We start from the raw sequence: 19255 nt of genomic DNA on the forward strand, positions 1-19255 counted from the left end.
CTTCAGTCCTTAACCCTTGTAGAATTTGCGAGACGCGGTTGCGACGCCGCATTGAAGTTGGAGATCCGCATCGCGTCCTGCGGCGGAAACTGCGCCGAGAATTGAAACATGACCACCTCGCCCAATGTCCTCTCCTTCCAGCAAGAGACCCCTCCGCGATGCTTTCCAGATATTTTGATAATGTCTAGATGAACGTGCCCCTTCTGTCCTTCCTCTTAAAATGCGGTGCTGGGCGCTGACATGGCTCTCGACTGTGATATCATTGATATCTCTATGGTCAGGGGTTCTCGCATATATCCCACTCTCGGATGAAACCCTTCAACACGGTCTCCCCCGACCAGACACCAGCGACTTCGATATACGCACCGGCAATCTTCTAGCGCCGATATTGATCCCTCGAGTCCCCGGCACAGAAGGCTCCAAAAAGGTCCTCCAGCATTTTGTCGATTTCTTCCACACCTCCTTGCCGGACTGGTCATTGTCTTTCCAGAATTCGACGTCAAAGACACCTACCCACGGAGATACCGAGGTGCCGTTTGTGAATCTGATTGCCACTCGGGATCCCCCGTGGTCGCAGTCCGGCGATGTTGGACGCTTGACCCTGGTTGCCCATTACGACTCAAAGTACCAGCCAGATGGATTTATTGGTGCAACAGACTCAGCGGCACCGTGTGCCATGATCATGCATGCCATCAGATCCATTGATGCTGCTCTGGCAAAGAAGTGGACCACGATGCAAGAGCAGGGGTTTACTGATCCTGACTTCGAGGAGCAAAAGGGGATCCAGGTACTGTTTCTCGACGGTGAAGAGGCTTTTTTCAGCTGGACAGCGACCGACAGTATATACGGAGCGAGATCGCTTGCCGAAGAGTGGGAGCACACCATGCACGCAGCCACGAGTATATACAAAAACTATCTCGACTCTATCGAACTGTTTGTTCTACTCGATCTCCTCGGCTCCCCAGAAGACCTTCCGATCCCTTCCTGGCAGCACACTTCCCATTGGTCATATGTCAAAATGGCCGAAGCCGAGCAACGACTTCGCAAACTGGGCATGTTCCGCAGTAACCCATCGCGCACTTGGCTGCCCGAAAAGGATAAAAAGGAGACTGATAGATTCGGCAGCTATGTCATGCAAGACGACCATATCCCTTTCATTGACCGGGGTGTCCAAGTTTTACATCTCATCCCAGGCCGGTTTCCTTCCGTCTGGCACACTATGAGGGATGATGGCGAGCATCTAGACATTCCCACGGTTGAAGACTGGGCTCTCCTTACTACTGTGTTTGCGGCTGAATATATGGAGCTTGAGGGCTTCTTCGAGGGCTCGGCAACGAAACATGTCAAGAGGCATGACGGTTCTACAAGTAAGGATGAATTATAGCCACCTTTATTGCCAGCGTCGATGGTCTGACTTATGGACTTAGAAGGCTGAGCGCATCTGGGCAGAGCAGCCAGCGACTTTCCGATGTTGGGATCAGCAGCTCCCGGCCGTGTTCCCATCCATTGTTTGCCGGTTACAGAGAGCGACCAGCGGACAATGCACGATGGCGCTAGATGCTGATTCAGATGCTTAAAGTCTGCCTTCGAGAGGCGCCTCGCCTCTGGCCGAGAGATGGCGGAAGCCCCGGCCCGTACAGGTAGAGATTGCGGGAGTGAGTGTTGCGAACGCTGTGCCCCGAAGGGCAGCTCAGCCACGGCCGATAGAGCGCAGTGTCTGGACTCTTTTCTGAGTAACCGCCAAAGGTTCATTTGAACAGGACCCTTTCTGCTGCCAGTCCACTGTCGCAAGAGCAGAGGAGGGAAAGGCCACCAACAAAGACGGCTGTGAAGAGGATTCGCCTTTATAGAGGCTGCTCTCGAAAGACATCACGTGACCTGCAGCCTTCTGCGCCCGATTTCTTGGGGGCAGAGGCTGTAGTTCTGATGCTTCCACCACTTGGCCATTGGATTTCTATAAGTGCAAGCCATTTTGCGACGGAGAGTTGATGGAATACTTGCCGCACTCTGTGTCAGACGACCACTCAGCGAGATGTAACCATAGACGCCATGGTTGGGCGTGTCTTTGCATCAAGCAAGATGTACGAGGTACACGCTTTCCTCTCTCGGACGCCTTCCTGTTTCAACCTGTTAAACAGAGCCTTTCACTCTACGGCCTCCTTTATACTTTATTCGTCTATACGCCTGCCTTTGGAGCTACGGCTGCCTCTCAAAGCACGCTTTCCTCTTCCATCCATGCCTTCCCATGTATATCAATGGCCTCGATCTTCCCCACGGCTTCGCTTCCATACGCAATTTCATACCTTACGCTTTCCTCTCACGGACGCCTTCCCTTTCGGTCCACTCTTTGTCTGGACACCACGCTTTTGTCTCTTGCTTCTTACTCTTTTCGTTACGGATTCCCCATATCAATATGCCCCCCCCCCCTTAGGAACGCTTTCCTTATATGTCTCTCTTCCCACCGCTGCCCCCAAATTTGACCCGTGCGGTTCAGCTTTACGCCTTCCTTGTGAGAACGGGTGTTTCTCTATTGGCGACCAAGTTGGACGCCCACGCCCTGCTACGCTCTGCGGCGCTATCCCCACGCCTTCCCCTTTCACAACGCCTTCCTCTTTCGATGTGGTTTGCGCTACTGGCTCTGTGGCTTGAGCCTTTCTCTCCTAGCTTCCTCGCGCCTCTCACTCGTCCTTCTCATGGGTGAACCGAGTCCCAGGCCTCTCTCTGCTTGTCAAGCCGCGTATGTGTTGCATAGGGGTGGCACAGGTGTGACCTATGAATCCGGTACCTATCTATCACTGCTCTAGCCGTCCACCCCCACGATGCTCCACGATGCTCCGCTGGCCTGATCGACCCCAAGCCGTGCCGCTCATCCGAAGGACTCTTGCCCTGACTCTCCTCGACATCAGAAGTCTCCTTGTTCGCGGCGGAGTTACTCCATGGACGCACCACCCCCAGGGAGAGGAAAGGGCATGCTGTCGGGGAACAGGAAAGACAAGCAGCTGCTCACCAGACACAGCGTCGCTCCAGCACAAGCCCCAGCCAAGACTCCATGGATAAATAGATTTTGCCATATCAGATCATATCATCATTAAATAGATAGGAGCTTCCATGCGAAAGATCCGAGAAGGCTATGAGTAACTCAAAATTGAAACGCCCCCGACCGTGACCCTACCGTGCCGTGCCATGCCGTTTCTTTTGAAACCCCTTTTTGTCTATTATGTACGTTTGGTGCAGCCGCTCGTGTCTGCGACCATGGCCCTCATGAAGCGAGGAACGCAGAGAATCTCCCAATGATCAACTTTTCACCCCTCCCCTTTCCGGGCGATGTTTCTTGACTCGGTTCTATTTGCGGATCAGATCCCCCATCCAGCCTCCGAGTCGTCGTCCTCGTTCCTCCCACTACTGGCGCTCGCTGTGGCGTCGGTACCGTCGGTGGCAGTGGCATTTGCAGGAGCGCTTCCTCCCGCTGTGGCTTCACGATCCTCCTCGTGGGCTTGCTGTTGCTCATGTTGCTGTTCTTGCGCCTCCATGCCGACGCCGACGCCGACGCTAATGCCCATGATCCTCTCCAACTCGGCCCTCTCGCCACTCATCTCCACCATGCCCCGAAACACGCCGCCTTTCTTCCCCATCAGCTCGCGCGGGCCGTCAAACTCGAGCACCTTGCCCTCGCCCATGACCAGGATCTTGTCAAAGTCCGCGATCGTGCTCAGCCGGTGCGCGATCACGATCAGCGTGCTGTCCGTGAACTCCTCGCGGATGCTCCGCTGGATCAGGGCGTCCGTCTCCATGTCCACCGCCGAGGTGGCCTCGTCCAAGACCATGATCTTGGGCCGGGAGACGATCGCCCGCGCGAGGCAGAGGAGCTGTCGCTGGCCCTGCGAGAGGTTCAGGCCGCCTTCGGAGATCTTGGAGGAGAGGCTGCGGAAGATGTTGATGTTCGCCGCCGCCACCGAGGCGTCGTGCTGATTTGGTATGGGCGTCGCACTCCCGCTGGCCACAGCTGACGAGGAGGCCGTGGTCGATGGAATCAAATGCACCCGTGCCAGCGCCTCCTTCAGTTCCTTGTCCGTTTGCTGCTCGAACGGATCGAGGTTGCTCCGAACCGTCCCCGAAAAGAGCACGGGGTCCTGTGGAATGATCGCCAGCCTCGAACGCAAGTCATACAGCTTAATCTTGGAAATGTCCACTCCGTCAATGTAGATAGTCCCGCTGCGAGCCTCGAGAAATCGGAACAATGCAAGCGTAAGTGAAGATTTTCCCGCGCCCGTGCGTCCAACGACGCCAATCCGTTGATTCTTCGTCACGCTGAACGTCAACCCCTTCAACACTGGTGGAAGGTCAGGGGCGTAGCCAACTACCAGATCGTTGACCTCGAGATTTCCCTCAGTGGGCCACGCCGCCGGTGCGTCCACGCCTCCTTGATTCTCCGTCGTGATGTTACTGTATTCCACGATTCTCTCCGTGGCGTTCATGTCCAATTCTACATTCGAGTACTGTCGTAGGAACCAGATGACGCCTTCGCTCATTCCAAGGGCGAAACTCAAGGCAAATCCCGCGAGACTCGAGTCGATGCTCGTGATGGAGACAATCAGGGCCGCGGTGATGGCGGCGAAGACGGCACCGACCATATTCAGCCGCAATCCCATCCATCGGTTGAACAACCAGAGATGCCAGTATGCGCGACAATGTCGGTCGATTTTGGCGTACATCTTGTCGAGATATGCGTCTGACTTGTCGAACGCACGGATTGTCCCAATGCCCATGAGCACCGAGCCGAACTGCTCGAAGACGGGAGACTTAGCGTTGCTTTCCAGTCTCTTTACCTCGCGGGCACCAGCGAGATAGCGAAGTGCGTAATACATGGAAATCGAGAGAAGTCCGACTGCAAAGACGATCATGAATGGCGACACGAATAATCCAGCAATCACGACTGACAGGACGTGCATCATGTTGTGGAGCATAAAGGCCAAGTCCATCGCTATGCGCGAATCGAGCATGTTGAAGTCGGACGTGAAGCGGTTGAGAATACGTCCGACTGGCACAGTATCGAGCCAGCGTAGAGGAGCACGTAGAACAGCAAAGGCAAGCCCTTCAAATAATACTTTGGACGCGCGAATCGAGGCGATGAAGACAAGGAGGTATCGAACTGTCCCGATCAGCCAGGCGACAAGAGAGATGCCAAGGTAGACACCCAGGTAGTATCGAAGGTTTGGATCGATAGTCGCAGCAGAGTACCGGGAATGGAGGTCGTGATAGACGCTGGTTAGAGATTGCGAGATCAGCCTCTGGGGGAGAATATGCTCCGTTTCCGTGCGGTATGATCTCGTCCACACGCTGATCCAGTACGACCTCCCCAGATAGACGGCTACCCACACACCAAAGACGGCCAAGATAAAGAACCAGTAGCCAAACCCGCCGGAGGCCCTGAAGTAGGCTGTGTAGATCTTGTACTTGACTGCGCCGGTCTCTCGCTTCTCTTCCTCCGTAAATTTCTTTGGCTGGTTGCGGCTCTGCTTCGCGTCGTTGAGGCTCGCACGCGACGGACGCCGCATCAGATTGTCGCCAACATCACTTAGTGCAGATTTTCGCCTGGAACGACGTGACTGATTGGTGAGAAGTTTCTGGAGACCACCGCCGTCGTCGACTGTGAGGTTTTCGACAGCTTCCTCTTCCTCGTCCCTCTTTTGCTCTTCTTCGTCTTCTTCCGCAAGGATGGATTTTAATTTCCCGCTGCGCCGCAATTCCTCCGTTTTACCGGCTTGTTCGATGGTGCCGTTGGATAGCAGGACGCTGTAGTTTGTTTTAGGTAGGCACAGGGCGACATGATGCGTCACTAAAATCCTCGTTCTGTCTTGGCCAAGCTCTCCCGCAAGGGCTTGCTCGAACAGATGGCGTCCAACGTGGGCGTCCACGGCTGAGAAAATATCGTCCAACACCAGGATACCAGCCCTCGAGTACAAGGCACGAGCAAATGAGACTCGCCATTTCTGTCCACCACTCAGATTGATCCCGTTTGCGCCAATGTCAGTGAGTTCCCCATCTGGCAACATCTCTAGATCCTTTGTCAAAGCACATGCATGTAGAACCTTTTGGTAACGGTCGTTGTCTAGAGGGAGTCCAAAAAGGATGTTGTCTCTGATGGTAGCGTTCTCGATCCAGGGGATCTGAGCGACAAAGGCAATAGAAGACTCAACCACCCAGTTACTTCTGTTTGCACGCGAGTCATATCGTTGCGCGGCCGGCGGCGCTCTAGGGACGAAAACTTCGCCTCCAAGGACTTCAGCCTCGCCGATGATGGAGGCAAGGAGCAAGCTCTTTCCAGACCCTGTACGGCCCGAAATGACGCTCAACTCGTTCTTGGGGAAGGCAAGGTTCAAGTTGCGCAAAGAAAATTGGTTCTCTTCGTTCTCTGGATTGTCCGACGGCCAGGAGACTGTGGCGTCTTTGAATACCACGGTATCGCCAGATTTGGTGCTGTCGATCCGTTCAGGGGCGTCAAGGTATTCTTGAACTCGATTTGCCGACACTATAGCATCGAGAAGGTCTGTTATCATTTCTGGAATGACAGCCAACGTCATTTCAATGGCTTCGAAGACGGAAATGGTCGTAAAAGCCACCGACGCAGTCAATTGCTTGTAGATCAACACATATGTTGTCAGTGAAACGGCCGCCAGCATGACGGGCCCAAAAATCCAGATGCTGATCAGTGTGGTGTCATAGACAAACACTTGCCACTGCGTCTTCAACTCCCTCCTTCGGGTTTCGAGGATCTTTTCGTACCAGTCCCTCTCAAGGGCACTGAACTTGATTTGACGGATGCCTTGCAGAGCTTCAGTCACTACTGCCATCTTCTGGTCACGATATTTCATCAGGTCGTCTTGAGCAGTGGCATATCGCTTGGCAGCTATGATGTTGATGGGCGTGATCAGCGCGGGAGCCGCCAGTCCAGCAAGCAACGGGATCGGCCCAATCAGCCTTGACAAGAAGCCGATGGCAAAAATCAATTTGATGGCAGATCCGAGAAAGATGTAGTTGAACGTCGCAAAATCCGAGATCCGTTTCGAGTCGACCCCGACCAAGTTAATGGTGCTTTGCTTCGACTTCTGAAAGTCTCCATCTTCGTCCTCTTCAGGAGTTCGATCTTCTCCCTTGTGGCCGGCGTCAATGTTGACCACGACTTCGCCATTCAAATTGCCATTGGCCTCTTCCTCTTCCTCTTCCTGCTTCTTGCCTGTGCCTTTCACGTCCTTTCGTCGAATAGCTTTTCCAAACACGACGGCAGACAACTGTTCGTAGATTGGGACGCCGATCCTCATGAACGTGACAAAGAACATCCAAGCCTCGAGCCAGGAGGAAAAGGTAATGGATAAACCGAGGCCGATCGCCAAGAGCCATGACGTGAGCGCAACATTCTCGCCTTCATCTCTCGCTTCCAGCGCTTTGAGAATGAAGTAGAGGGCCACTTGGGGCAGGAAATCCGTGATTGAACACGTTGCTTGCATCACCCATTGCTGAATGAAGGCCCACTTGTGCGACCAAAAGAGGGTCTTCCAGAGTTTGTCTTTGCGGCCGACGGCCTCAAACTTGGCTCGTAGTTCCCGAGAACGAGTATCGTGATCAATTTCGTAGAGATCATCGTAGTCTAGGCCCTTGTTCTTGGCCGCAAAAGACAGGATCGCTGAGGCCCAGGAGAAGGTGAGCTTGGATAGGGCAGAAACGGTGTTTTGTCGGTCGACCGGTTTGTCATTCCAATAAACGTCAGGCCGCCGAGGAATCGACAGTGCGGCAAAGGAAAGGATGATCCCGCAGATGAATTGCACAAGGGATAGGGTGAGATGGGCGTTGCGCGGCAGCGGGGTGACTTTCGATTGCCACAAGGATACATTCTCCACCGCTACAGCGATGGCAGTGAGTAAGCTTGAGAAAGCTGTAAAGATCCCAAGACGATAGCGCTGCTTCGAGGAGGGCGTAATGTAGATGGTGATCGCTTGAAACAAAACCAGCAACTAAAGCATGTCAGACGTTGCGGCTCTCAGTCGCGCGGCATCGACGGCCAGACTTACCCAGGTTGCAAATTGGAGCCATTGTTCCAGAGTGAGAGATAGATGCGGACGAGTAGTTGTCAGTACTGCGGTGGCCAAAGCATCAAGGAAAGCAATGGCGGAAATTATGATTAGTATTAATCGAACGACGAAGTCGGAATATGCTTGTTGAGATTCCTCTGTGGCTTTTCCATCTTTGTCCTCATAACGTCGAGAGAGCTCTTGATATTGGTCTTTCTTTGCCCGAATGCGAATGAGGACCTGACGAAGTGCTGGGGCCGAAAGGGCGCATACAATAGCGAGACTTGCGATTGAGATGGCAACCGAAGCTGAGGTGTGATATGCCGTCATGATGGACAGGGCCAATGCAGTCCGATCAGAGAGCTGGGTGTTGGAGGGACATGGCACTTGACACAAGCAGCGACGAGGATGGAATGGAGGTGTATAAAGGACCTTGTGTCCCGCCTGGAGAAGAGAGAATCTGGAAAAATCGATGCCAGAGGCGGCGGCAGTGCAATATTGTGATGTAGTGTAGCGCGGAACCCGGAAGGATGCAACTTCACCAACCACTCCACCTGGTCGCAGTGGTGATGATGCGTAATGGACACCAGAATAGCGTTTGCTGTGACTGTCGTCAACTGTTCAAGCCGAATTGCAGTGATGAAAAAACAGAATGAGACTCGTATTCGGGAGGTGCAACAAGATTGGGCAGGTCGATAGCTTGCTCGTTAGTGTGAGCGAGCGAGTGAGAGCTACTCGTCAAGTGCCATGTTCAACTATCTATCTATCTCAATAACCATTGGCAGAGACTCCAATGTATCCCTCCCGTCTACCGCTACTGCCTCGCTAGTCGCAGATCCGTGACCCTGCCGAGTCCCCAATGACTCACTCAGATATGCAGTTTGACATGATGCAGCAAAGAATCACGCATTTGACGATGAAAAAAAAACACACACTATGAGAGGCAGATATACAGAGTATTCATTGACAACTGGTGTGCTACATAGATGCCCAATCAAGCCCTACTCCTAGATTTCCCATGATTCAATTCGCTTTTGGCCCTTTTTACTCCGAATCAATAACCACAACCTCGGCCTCTGCGTCTCCAATGCTTTCAACCTTGAGCATGTCACCCGCGTTGACATGACTCACATATGCGCCGTCTCCTTCCTTGAGGATCGCGTCCTCTCGTCCGTCCAGCCGGATCTTGGCCTTTCCACCTTTCGTTTCCGGTAGGTGGATGTACACTTTTCGGTCGGATTTGGAGGTGACAAGATCTCCGCCGCCAACCCGGTAATTGAAGGTATTGTTCGTGGGGATGATGCCTGCACTAAACACGAGGTCGGCGTGGATGGGGATGGTGCCCTCCTTGGCAGGGATGGCTGCCTTCTCATCCTCCAGTGTCGCATTGGGACCCGCCTTCAATGGAGTGATGATTGTGACAAAATCTTTCCGCTTATCTTCTTCTGAGAAGGTGCTGGTGTGGTAGATGGGGGGCAAGTTCCTCTTCCACGGCAGCGCCCAGATCTGGAGGAAGTGCACCCAATCCTTGTTGTGCTCATTGTATTCGCTGTGAGAGATGCCCTTTCCGCCCGTGGTGAACTGCACATCGCCGCGGTGCAGGCGGAAGAATTTGTCCTTGTCTTGGGATTCTGCGCCCTTCTTTTGCATGGAATCGCGATGGGTCAGTTCGCCCGACAGGACGTAGGAGAAGATTTCGGCGTTTTGGTGGAAATGTGTCGGGAACCCTTCGCCAGGCATGACGCGATCTTCGTTCAAGACTCGCAGGGACCCGAATTGCGTGTATCTGGGATCATACCACCCGGCAAAGGAGAAGGTATGTTTGGTGTCGAGCCAGCCATGGTTGGCTGCGCCCCGGGTCTTGGAGGGGCGGGGGACGATCTTTGCGTGGGATAGGTTTGACATGGCTGCCTTCAGGACGGTGGCTGCTCTCATGGAATCCTGTGTGGTTTTAGTAGTGTTGTTGTTGGTATTGCTGCTGCTAAGCATCAAGATTGCTGCGATTGCTGTGAGAAGAGCTGTTGCTGTTATGAAGATGTTGGTTTTTTGATGGGCCAAGTGAGAGAACATCGAGTGGGAATGGAACTTATATACTTAGACCTGCGTGTTGAATAGAGCATGGTGGACACCTCGAGAACAGCCTCCTGGGCGCATTATAGTAGACTTTGTAAGTCAATGGTCAGGCAAGAAGGAGTAAACAGCTTGGGGTAAGCGAGTGGAAGTTGGTTATCCAATCCTTGGGTAAGCGAGAGGGAGACGAGAATGCAAATAGCAGCGAAGGCGCCGCGAACCAACCAGCTGCAGGCTTTCAGCTCTTTGTCATCAGCGGAATTGCAGCTTGGCAATGACATCATGCGCCGAATGGAGTTCGCTCTGCGGCTTTCCCTTTTTGGACTCCTCCGACTTCAACGAACCATCTCGCTCGTCACTCGACTGTGAGGTGTTGCGCCGCTGGTGTTAATGAAGAGACACAACCCTGACGCAGCTATAGAGGGTCCAACTGCCCCCATAGAAACACAACCTTCCGAGTCGAATCTCGCTTTGCCAGCCTCCTTGAGACGATCGATCTCTCCTCCGCTCGCCAATCGACGGCGTCTGAGCCGCAAGTCCCACACTTCCCCGGACCTCACAACACGGCCGACAACCAAATCGACCACAGCAGCAGTCGAGGCTGGCGAGGTCGAGATCGGGGATCATGTGTCTTTCTTCTCCTCCAAACTTCTCGCGGCGACGCGTCCGCCCGTCGGAGACCAACCGCGCCTCTCCCATCCGGACTGGCTAGCTCTGTACCACCGAAATCTCAATGACAGAGGACACCATTTCGTTGTTCACCAGCACGACCACCCGATCGCGGGCACCCACTATGATCTGCGATTGCAATGCAACGCAACGAGTTCCATCAGCTTCGCCATCATGTACGGCCTTCCGGGTGACCCGAACAGCAGGAGGTTGAACCGCAATGCCACCGAGACCCGAGTGCATAACCTGTGGAATCATCTCATCGAGACCGCCTCGCACGACACCGGCACGATGTTACTCTGGGACACTGGGGAATACGAGGTGTTGCCCTACAATTCCGCCTCCGGGAAAGCCAGCGCGACCGACGATGCTACAGCCACCGAGGGTTCGGACCTGGACAGGGACAGCGACAGCGACTTCCCGTCCAAGGGAAAAGCAGAGTCGGAGCCATTGAAGCTCCACCGTGCGTTCCAGAATCGCAAGATCAAGCTCCGTTTGCACGGTACGCGGCTACCGAGGAACTACACGCTCAGCCTGAGACTTACGCACGACAACAATCGGATCGTGCAACCCGACGCGCCGGCCTTTAAGCGACGAAAGAGGAACAACCAAAACTCGACCGGCCAAGCGCGCTCGAAACGGCAACCCGAAAGATCTGACACGACCGACTCAGACAGGCCAAACTCCCCAGGGGATGAGATGTCTTCAGATTCCGACCTCGACCACCGTAGCGCCAGACGCTCCCCGAAACTCCCTCGCAGCGTCTCCTCTCTGATGCGCACAGCATCTCCCCCACGTCCGAGGCGGTCGAACTCGGCCACCCTCGACCCATACCACGAGCCAACTCCAATACCGCGGACACCCCACTCCGTCCACGGCGACGACGACAAGGAGGACACCCCTCCCACACTCCGACACCACCACGCCTCCAAACCAGACGCCGGGCGGAATCTCGACGACGAGGCCTCGATCCGCCGCACCAACGCCTACCCGGGCGCGACCAACAGCATCAACTCGATCCACCAGCGCAGATGGTTCCTCTCCCTCGACCGCGCCGCCTGCGGCTTCCACCCCACGACCCAGTCCGCCTTTGGGCGCAAGGTGTGGGAGCGTCCGCGCCTGCGCCTGTCCTTGTCCTCGTCCGCAGCAGGGGCGAAGGCTGGATGTGACGACGACGACGACGACGACGGTGGCGGTGGCGGAGAAGACACCCTGGGCGGCTTCCCCGCCTTTCACGTCCTGGGCAGGGACGTCGAGGTCAGTGTGCTCACCGGCCGCACCGCCGCGGATGTCGCCCGCGACGAGGGCCTCGTGGGATACAAGCCGCGCGGAGGCTGGAGGGGTGTCGTCGAGTGAAGCATACACAGTACCGCCCGAGTACATATACACCTAGATCCACGGGTGGTAACTAGAGCCTTGATTTTCTAGTCGGCGGTTGGTTCCAGTTCTCGACCTCTCCTTCACTGAATCACTGCGGTGCGGTGCGATATGGTACTGTAGCAGGCCCTGACATCCACTCACTCGGCACTGGATGTACCTACATCGGTATCTCGTAGTCGCTCGGACAAGGAGAGTCGCGCGCCGGCTGTCAACTTCTCAACAAGTAGCTAGCTACCCGATAACAGTGGCCCGACACATCCAGTTACTAGTTACTTAGTTGCTAGGTATATAGCTTGGTACAGATAGATAGTGGTCCGGAAGCTTCTTGGATGGCGGACTGCAAGCTGCAGGCTATCTGTTTACTCTCCTTCCAGATCACGGCGCATTGTATTCCACAGATCAGCAGTTCGAACTCCTGTAGTGCTGTATTGCACAGATCAACAATTGGAACCCCGTAGTATTGTTTCCAGCCAGCCAGCGCGCTGAGATCCCATCGTTACATGCCTAGATCGTCCCGCGCCGACAGCTAGCACACCTATGTTTATATATACTCCAACTCCAGATCATTTCCTGTCCCTTTTTCCTGACCCCTGCAGTTGTCAGCATCGCGGCGACGTAAACCTAAGCCATACACCGACTCCGGCTCCCGATTAAAAGTTTCGTCGAAAAACGTTGGTTCAAACACCCTGCGGCCTGAATGGTTCGTAGGCGGCGCCTCTCTGCGGCGCGTACGACTGGGGGCCGAGGGTGTTCAATGGCACGCTCTGCTGATCACTCGGGCCCATATACGGGCTGCCCACCCTCTCATAGGTATACGGTGTCTTTTCAGCCCTTGTGCGTCTGGCCTCCTTGCTGCCTGGGTTGTAAGGACTCCTTCCACTGCAACAGCAGACACTCAGCAACCAGAAGAATGCCGCCCCGACGGCAAAGGCACTGCCGATCCAGGTGACCGAGAACACAGACCCGCCCAAGGTGGTATTGATGCCGTATTCTTTCTTCAAGGTGTTGTTCAAGGCAGCTTTCAGGACGATGTACACGGCGGTGGCGGTGATGGATCCCGCCACGAGAAGGAGAGCCATGGCGGAGGCGCAGAAGGTGGTGAAGAAGGAGCCCCATCTCGAGAATATGGCCGAGATACCCACCAGAATGGTGATGGCCGAGGCAATCAGTGCGCCAATGTACAAGTAGAAGATGGCCTTGGAGGCGTCGTGATACACATCCACTCCGTCCCTAAAGCTCTTGGGCAGATAGTCGTCGACGGGGACACCAGTGCTGTTCAAGCCCCAGATCTTGATCGGGTTGAACCAAAAGTAGGATTTGGGATCGGTGCAGTTTGCGAAGGTGTCGTTGCCATTCCAACTGCAGTAGCTGCGGAGGTAGACGGTGTAGAAATCTTTCATGCCTAGGGATTGCTTGGCCGCTTCGAGGGCGCCACCTAGTAGGGTGGTATTGGAGTTATCTCCTGAGAGTAGATTGGCGGAGGAGGTTAATGTGAGGTTGGTCATGTCGATCTAGAGGCGTCATCAGTGTTAGACAGATTGTTCTTGACCGTTACTTATAACGCTGCTCACCTTTATAAAGTATAGGTCGTCCAGCGTCTTGTTGCGGTCGAAGGTCCCGGCAAGGAAAACCAGTACCACACATATTAGGACGCCTATTGAGAGCAGAAAGGGCGCTGCTATGCAGCAAACGCGGCCTGGATTGACCATGCTGATCTGATGTTCTCTGGCTGTTGAGAGAGGATGTGTGCTGAAGAAGTGAGACGAGTTCGCTTTTTTTGTAGATTCAGTTCAGCTGAGCCGTTTTGGAGAGAAACGGGTTTCAGGTGCGGGGAAGAGATCAAAGTTCGGAACCCTGTTCGCTCTTCAGGGCCAGTACAATTGCAAACGAGAGACGTCTGTGAGAAACAAGTGGTCGAAGATGCAGAATGAGAAGAAGATGGTTACAAGATCAACTTTTTTGTTTTGCCCGAAGAGAAAAGGAAAAGAGAAGGATAATGGCGAACAGCGTGAGATGTGACAGATGGTCGTTGGGTCGGGGGGCCGTAAGATTATGGGGGCAGTTTTTGAACTTTGGGCTATGGCAGCTGTGGCAGCTGTGGCAGTCTGCAGGGCTCACTAGAGCTAGCGGTCACAGGTCGCAGCGAAACTCGGTCTAGGGGTGGAGGTGGAGGTGGAGTTGCAGCCGCAGCCGCAGCGTGCAGTCGAGGATAGGCGAATTGCCCGAGATGGACAATGTGCTAGAGTCCAATCCTGACGGGGTGGATGAGAGTGGATGGCGATGGCGAGGGATGATAGCAGATGCCAGATGGCGGTACGCGAAGAGTACCTAGCAGTAGTAAGCAGGAGAAACGAGCTTGTCGAGCAGCTGAACGGAGTGGTTCTGGGAGAGAATTCATGTCAAGCCTTCTTATTTCCCTTCAGGTGGCACAGCAGCCCGTGGGTGAGGACGAGTTGGTGGCTCAGCTGTTGCTTGGGACTTGGTGCTGGAGTCTTGGGAGATGCCGTTCAATACGAGGCGCAGGCGCAGGGGGGCAGCACCAGGCAATGCAAGTTGAAGCGGCTGAAATTGCCCATGGGCGGAGGGATCGTCGTCGTGCTGACTGGCGCAGATTGGGGCCCGTTAGTCGTAGGAGTATTGCTCCCTTTTCCTGTTTTCCCTTTTCGTCTTTCTATCAGAGGGAGGTGGTGGTGGTGGGCTGGCCGATGATCTCTACAAGTAGTAGTCAAGCATATCGAACCCGTTCTATAGGAGAAGTGATGCTCGACCTCGACCTACGAGTCCTTTTTCCAGTTCAGCTCATTCTCTACCAGCTTGAATTCATGGCATTCCTCCGAGTCATACTGCCCACTACATACATATGCTATTCCCGCATCCTTGACCAGCATCAGGTCCTCAAAATCAAGGTCCACGTGTATAACATACCCAACATGGCACTTGTCACCCGCATACGAATAATGAACCCGAGTTCCAGCGCGACTCTTGCCCGTCCCGCACGAGTAATTTCTCCTAGCGGCAAGGATCGAACCTTTGATCCATCCTACTGCCGTTCTCGGCGGGTAGGATCAGAAAAGGCGCCTGGACTGCAGTACCCGGTAGTCGCAGTGGTGCTGGTGGTGCTGAATACTCCGTACTCGACGCCAAATCCGCGTCTTGGGCTTGGATAAGCAGATCCCCTCAGCCCAACGCGACCGTCTATTTATAGACGCCCCCCCAGAGATGCCCAATACTGGCTGGTTGCCAACGAGTCTCTTGCTGCACACGCGATCACCTTCCAGCTGCTCGCCACGTGATGCTGCTGTGTCCGGCGTCCACGAGCCACATATCGTAGGTCGTAAGGAAAACAGAAAACGCGTCTGGTGTACGTGTATGCTGCAGAATCGCCTCAGTACGAGCCACGTAGTCATGACGACGAATACATTCATCCATTTTCATTGCCCCTCAAAAAAGACAAAAAAAAAAAAACCACGCCAGATTCTGCTTCCATTATTATTACGGCTGTGGAACAACATGGCATGGACTCCCTTTTCCTTTGTGTTTTGCATCCCCACACGATCTCAACGACGACGGTGTATTATCGCGCATTCAAAACTTGGAGACAAAAAGAGCGCAATTCCTCTGATGACAAGATCCTCTGCTGTGTCCACTCGTCCGTGTATCAACTCCGGGTTTCCTGCTGCGCCATCCAATGGGTCCCTCGCGGGGTGATTTCGTCCATTCCATCGGGACAAGGACTCTCGTCGTCCACTCAGCGTCTCTCAGCCACGTTCCTCATCATCTTCATCATCATCATCGTGATAACCTGGTCATGCCCTTCTGGTCCGCAATCTGGCTTGTTGTTCTTGCCATCGTCATTGGTGCCTAAGCAGCCACGGCATGTTGACCTGTGGTGAATTCGAGGTTAGCGCGTCTTGGATCCTAGATCTCAATTGTGTGTTTGTGCCGGCGCATGCAAGCACCAACATCAAGAAACTCACCATTGGTTTGTTGCGGTCTTTCCTCTTCTTCTTCCTCTTCCTCCTCCTCCTCTTCCTCTTGCTCATACTCGCCGTGTTGGCCCGCGGGCACCCAGCCATCGCGGTCGTTCTTCATCGGGGGGTCTTGGCTGGCCAGATCAACTCCCTCGCCCTTGTGGGCGCTGGCCTTCCGTCTCTGGCTCAGAGTGCGTGACCGGGTGGAAAGCTTCGCGCTGACCTGTGCCGTGGACGAGACCCAGTTGGTCAAGGCATCCTCGCAGTCCTGAATGATGGCCTTGGAAGCCTCGTATCCGTCATATGCGTTGCGCGTCTCGCCGGGAGTGACCGGAGTGTCGTCGATGAGAGTCAACAGGTGCTTTCCGTAGCCAGCAATAATGGCCACCTTTTCGCAATGTTCGCGGACCGCATCAAATTGGTAGTTGAAGGCAGCCTTGAGCTTCTCGCGGGTAATGTTGGAGAGCTGCGCTTCGGCGACCAGCGACTCGGCCTCGGCCCGGACGAGTTCCTGCTCGAGGACGACAATTCGAGGGCTGTTGGGTTCCTTGTATTTGAGTTGCGCAATCTGGTCGGTGATCTTCTGCTTGCGGTCTCGCGACGGCTGAACCGAGGCTTCGATGTTTCGGATCGACTTGATGGTGACGCGGTATTGATCGTAGCGGTCCACGAACTGGTCTTCCAGTTCGCCAATCTCATAGATCAAGACACCGAGCTTGTCGGTGACATCACTGACGTCCTCATCGCAGCCTTCGCCCCAGAGGGAGAGTTGTTGCTGTTGGACATTCGGTCAGGCAACCAGACATCTAATAGTCACAGGCGAGCTACTCACAGCGACCTCCATCCGTTCTCGACCCACTAGTTCCATGCTGCGCATGACATTCTTCTCCATCTTGACGAGCTGGGAAAGCTTCTTGGCTAGATCTGGCCCGAACGCGCCCGCCGTGCCCTTTCGGAAAGCATGTCCTGTTCCTTTGTGTCAGCGCCGGTCGCTGCAATGTGTGTGGCCACGGAGCCCAAGGGTCATTGAATACCAAAGTTGCCTCGCCCGAACAGGCGCCCACTTTTGGTGGAAGATGGCGGTGGAGGAGGGTTCTCGATTTGAGAAGCTGTAGGAGCGCGCGATTGGCGCATAGAGTATGTTCGATGCATCTTGAGAGATGGGAGTAGGGCGGGTGGTGGTGGTGGTGGTGCTGATGATGGTGAGGAGTGAAGGGAGGTGGTCTGAGGGGCGCTCGGTCGTGCTCAGCTGGATCCCAGCAGGCAGGCAGGCAGGTAGGCGTGGGGAATCCAAGCGCTCTCTGTGCGCGACGGTGTGTTAGCAACGATTGAAATGAAGTGAGAAGAAATAATGCCAGCAGCTTAATATGAGTAGATGGTTGTCGTGAGGACGGCGTGCAGAAGATAAGAAAGTCAGCGAAGATGTCAGTGGCACCAGCGGCTGGATGTTGGCATGGGTGACGAGGTCTCAGTGAGTTCGGGGGTCAGGGCATTAATGACGTCTCGGAATGGTGCGGGAGCCGTGGATGGAGTGGTGACGGCGACCAAGCCCCCGGGGGGGGGAGGGGGGGGGGGGCAACAGAGGCGCCCAACTGCTTGGGTGCTTGGGTGCCTGGGTGTTCCAGCCCCCAGAATTGCCCTCCGTTAAGATTTCTGGAGTGGTGACGAAGAGGACCTCGGGAGGCAGGGAGAGACACTCGCAGTGACGGCGATGGAGACGGGGCCCGCCACAGCGTCCACCTTTTCAGCTCCACCGCCGAGTGGTGTGTGTGTCCTGGTTACCTCGTTGAAGGCCTCCCGCAACTCGTACATCAATCCCAAGCGAAACGGAAATCAAACAATATCGACTCACCGAAGGCGGGCTCTGCAAAACGGAGGGCGGGACGAGGACGAGGACGAGGACTCGGGATCGGTCGGTAGGGGAAGGAAATATCCAGACGACGCAGGTACAGACGGGAGGAGAATTCGAGCTTTTTTGAAAGCAGGTCGAAGCTCTGAGCTTGGGGAAGCTGCAGGTTTTTGAGCTGGAGCTGGTCTTTTGGGGAAACGGGTGGCATTCAGGCACTTGAAGCTGGATGAATAAGGGCCGAGTAACCGCTTGCGACCGCCAGCTAGCTAAGCAGCTAGGTCAGTAGCACCAGTAGCTAGTATCGAGACGGTGATAGGTGATACCAGGTGGCAACCGGGGGATGAGAGAGCGCAAGCTCCCACTAACCAGCCTGCTGCCCGCCGCCTAACCTGCACCGAGTAACTAGAGCAACCCGGCGGGGCCAAGCCACCTCGTCCACGCCGCTCACGTCATCGAATTGCATCAAAGCGTCGAAAGATAAAGCTGCTTTGGAACAATCCATCGGCATCCTCGACACGGGACAAGCTGGACAGCTCAGACGACTCATGTTCTTTGTTCTGGAGAGCTGGTACACCGAGGACAGAGTGCCGAATCAGCGACCTGCCGCTTCCCATCATTACCACCACCACCACCACCACCGCAGCCATCTGCCAACAGGCTAATATCATCCTCTCAAGCTACTGTAAGGACTGTCGCACCGCCACTGTCCGGTTACTTTCTCACGGTGACTAACCTAACTATAGCTCGCACCGAGATCATGCCCGTCACGCAAACCCTGCAGCTGGAATGAATGCTGATCCGTGCAAGAAGTGAACATCAGTTCCTGTCATTCGCCGCAAGCTTCCATGGTTCCTGGCCGATCTCCACGAGGCACACCAAAAGACCCCACTTGAGGTGGACGAGCTTGGATAACTAGGGACATACCGAGGACGGAGAACTGCTCGCTTGTCCCGTTCCTGGGGCTTCTCCGTCATCCCAAACAGGATGCTCGACAGGTGACAGACAGTCCTTTCTATCTGGACCTTGATACGTTCCCCGACTGTTCTGCTGTGGACAGTGTTGTGAAAATAGATTTCATAAATACAGCGTCACATTCCTGACCTGTTTATTTCAGTATTATAGATGTAATCTTTCCAAAGTTCCTGGGAGCCAAGGAGCTAGTTTATTAGCGTTTTCCTAGTAAACTAGTTCGTGGTTGACCCTTCAGGAGGCATAAAAACCTGCCTGATTTGACGCCCAATAGGCCTGTG

At 54.6% G+C, this 19255-nt stretch overlaps 6 protein-coding genes across 7 annotated transcripts; 2 read left to right on the forward strand and 4 right to left on the reverse strand.

Annotated features, from left to right (window-relative positions):
* Positions 1–150: 150 nt before the first annotated feature.
* Positions 151–2269, forward strand: PV07_05486 (uncharacterized protein). The gene is made up of 2 exons (XM_016392390.1): positions 151–1367; positions 1428–2269. Exons 1-2 carry the CDS (start codon positions 221–223, stop codon positions 1433–1435), a joined length of 1155 nt encoding a protein of 384 aa, XP_016249909.1. The 5' UTR covers positions 151–220; the 3' UTR covers positions 1436–2269.
* An 812-nt stretch (positions 2270–3081) lies between these two features.
* PV07_05487 (uncharacterized protein) lies at positions 3082–8768 on the reverse strand. Its single transcript, XM_016392391.1, has 2 exons — positions 8067–8768; positions 3082–8009 (listed from the first exon to the last, which is right to left on the reverse strand). The coding sequence occupies exons 1-2, from the start codon at positions 8394–8396 to the stop codon at positions 3354–3356; spliced, it is 4986 nt and encodes a 1661-aa protein (XP_016249910.1). The 5' UTR covers positions 8397–8768; the 3' UTR covers positions 3082–3353.
* A 233-nt stretch (positions 8769–9001) lies between these two features.
* Positions 9002–10280, reverse strand: PV07_05488 (uncharacterized protein). Its single transcript, XM_016392392.1, has one exon. The coding sequence runs from the start codon at positions 10134–10136 to the stop codon at positions 9111–9113; it is 1026 nt and encodes a 341-aa protein (XP_016249911.1). The 5' UTR covers positions 10137–10280; the 3' UTR covers positions 9002–9110.
* Positions 10281–10496: 216 nt separating this feature from the next.
* Positions 10497–12570, forward strand: PV07_05489 (uncharacterized protein). The gene has a single exon (XM_016392393.1). It carries the CDS (start codon positions 10527–10529, stop codon positions 12159–12161), a length of 1635 nt encoding a protein of 544 aa, XP_016249912.1. The 5' UTR covers positions 10497–10526; the 3' UTR covers positions 12162–12570.
* Positions 12326–14656, reverse strand: PV07_05490 (uncharacterized protein). Its single transcript, XM_016392394.1, has 2 exons — positions 13757–14656; positions 12326–13696 (listed from the first exon to the last, which is right to left on the reverse strand). The coding sequence occupies exons 1-2, from the start codon at positions 13892–13894 to the stop codon at positions 12863–12865; spliced, it is 972 nt and encodes a 323-aa protein (XP_016249913.1). The 5' UTR covers positions 13895–14656; the 3' UTR covers positions 12326–12862.
* Positions 14657–15628: 972 nt separating this feature from the next.
* PV07_05491 lies at positions 15629–18197 on the reverse strand. Of its 2 annotated transcripts, XM_016392396.1 has the most exons (5): positions 18009–18197; positions 17191–17457; positions 16989–17122; positions 16163–16931; positions 15629–16069 (listed from the first exon to the last, which is right to left on the reverse strand). In XM_016392396.1, the coding sequence occupies exons 2-5, from the start codon at positions 17306–17308 to the stop codon at positions 16047–16049; spliced, it is 1044 nt and encodes a 347-aa protein (XP_016249915.1). In that variant the 5' UTR covers positions 17309–17457; positions 18009–18197; the 3' UTR covers positions 15629–16046. The 2 variants fall into 2 exon arrangements, with proteins under 2 accessions (XP_016249915.1, XP_016249914.1); XM_016392395.1 differs by lacking the exon at positions 18009–18197 and having other exon boundaries at positions 17191–17715.
* Positions 18198–19255: the final 1058 nt, after the last annotated feature.

Source organism: Cladophialophora immunda (assembly GCF_000835495.1).
Source record: "Cladophialophora immunda strain CBS 83496 unplaced genomic scaffold supercont1.3, whole genome shotgun sequence".
Lineage (NCBI taxonomy): Eukaryota > Fungi > Ascomycota > Eurotiomycetes > Chaetothyriales > Herpotrichiellaceae > Cladophialophora > Cladophialophora immunda.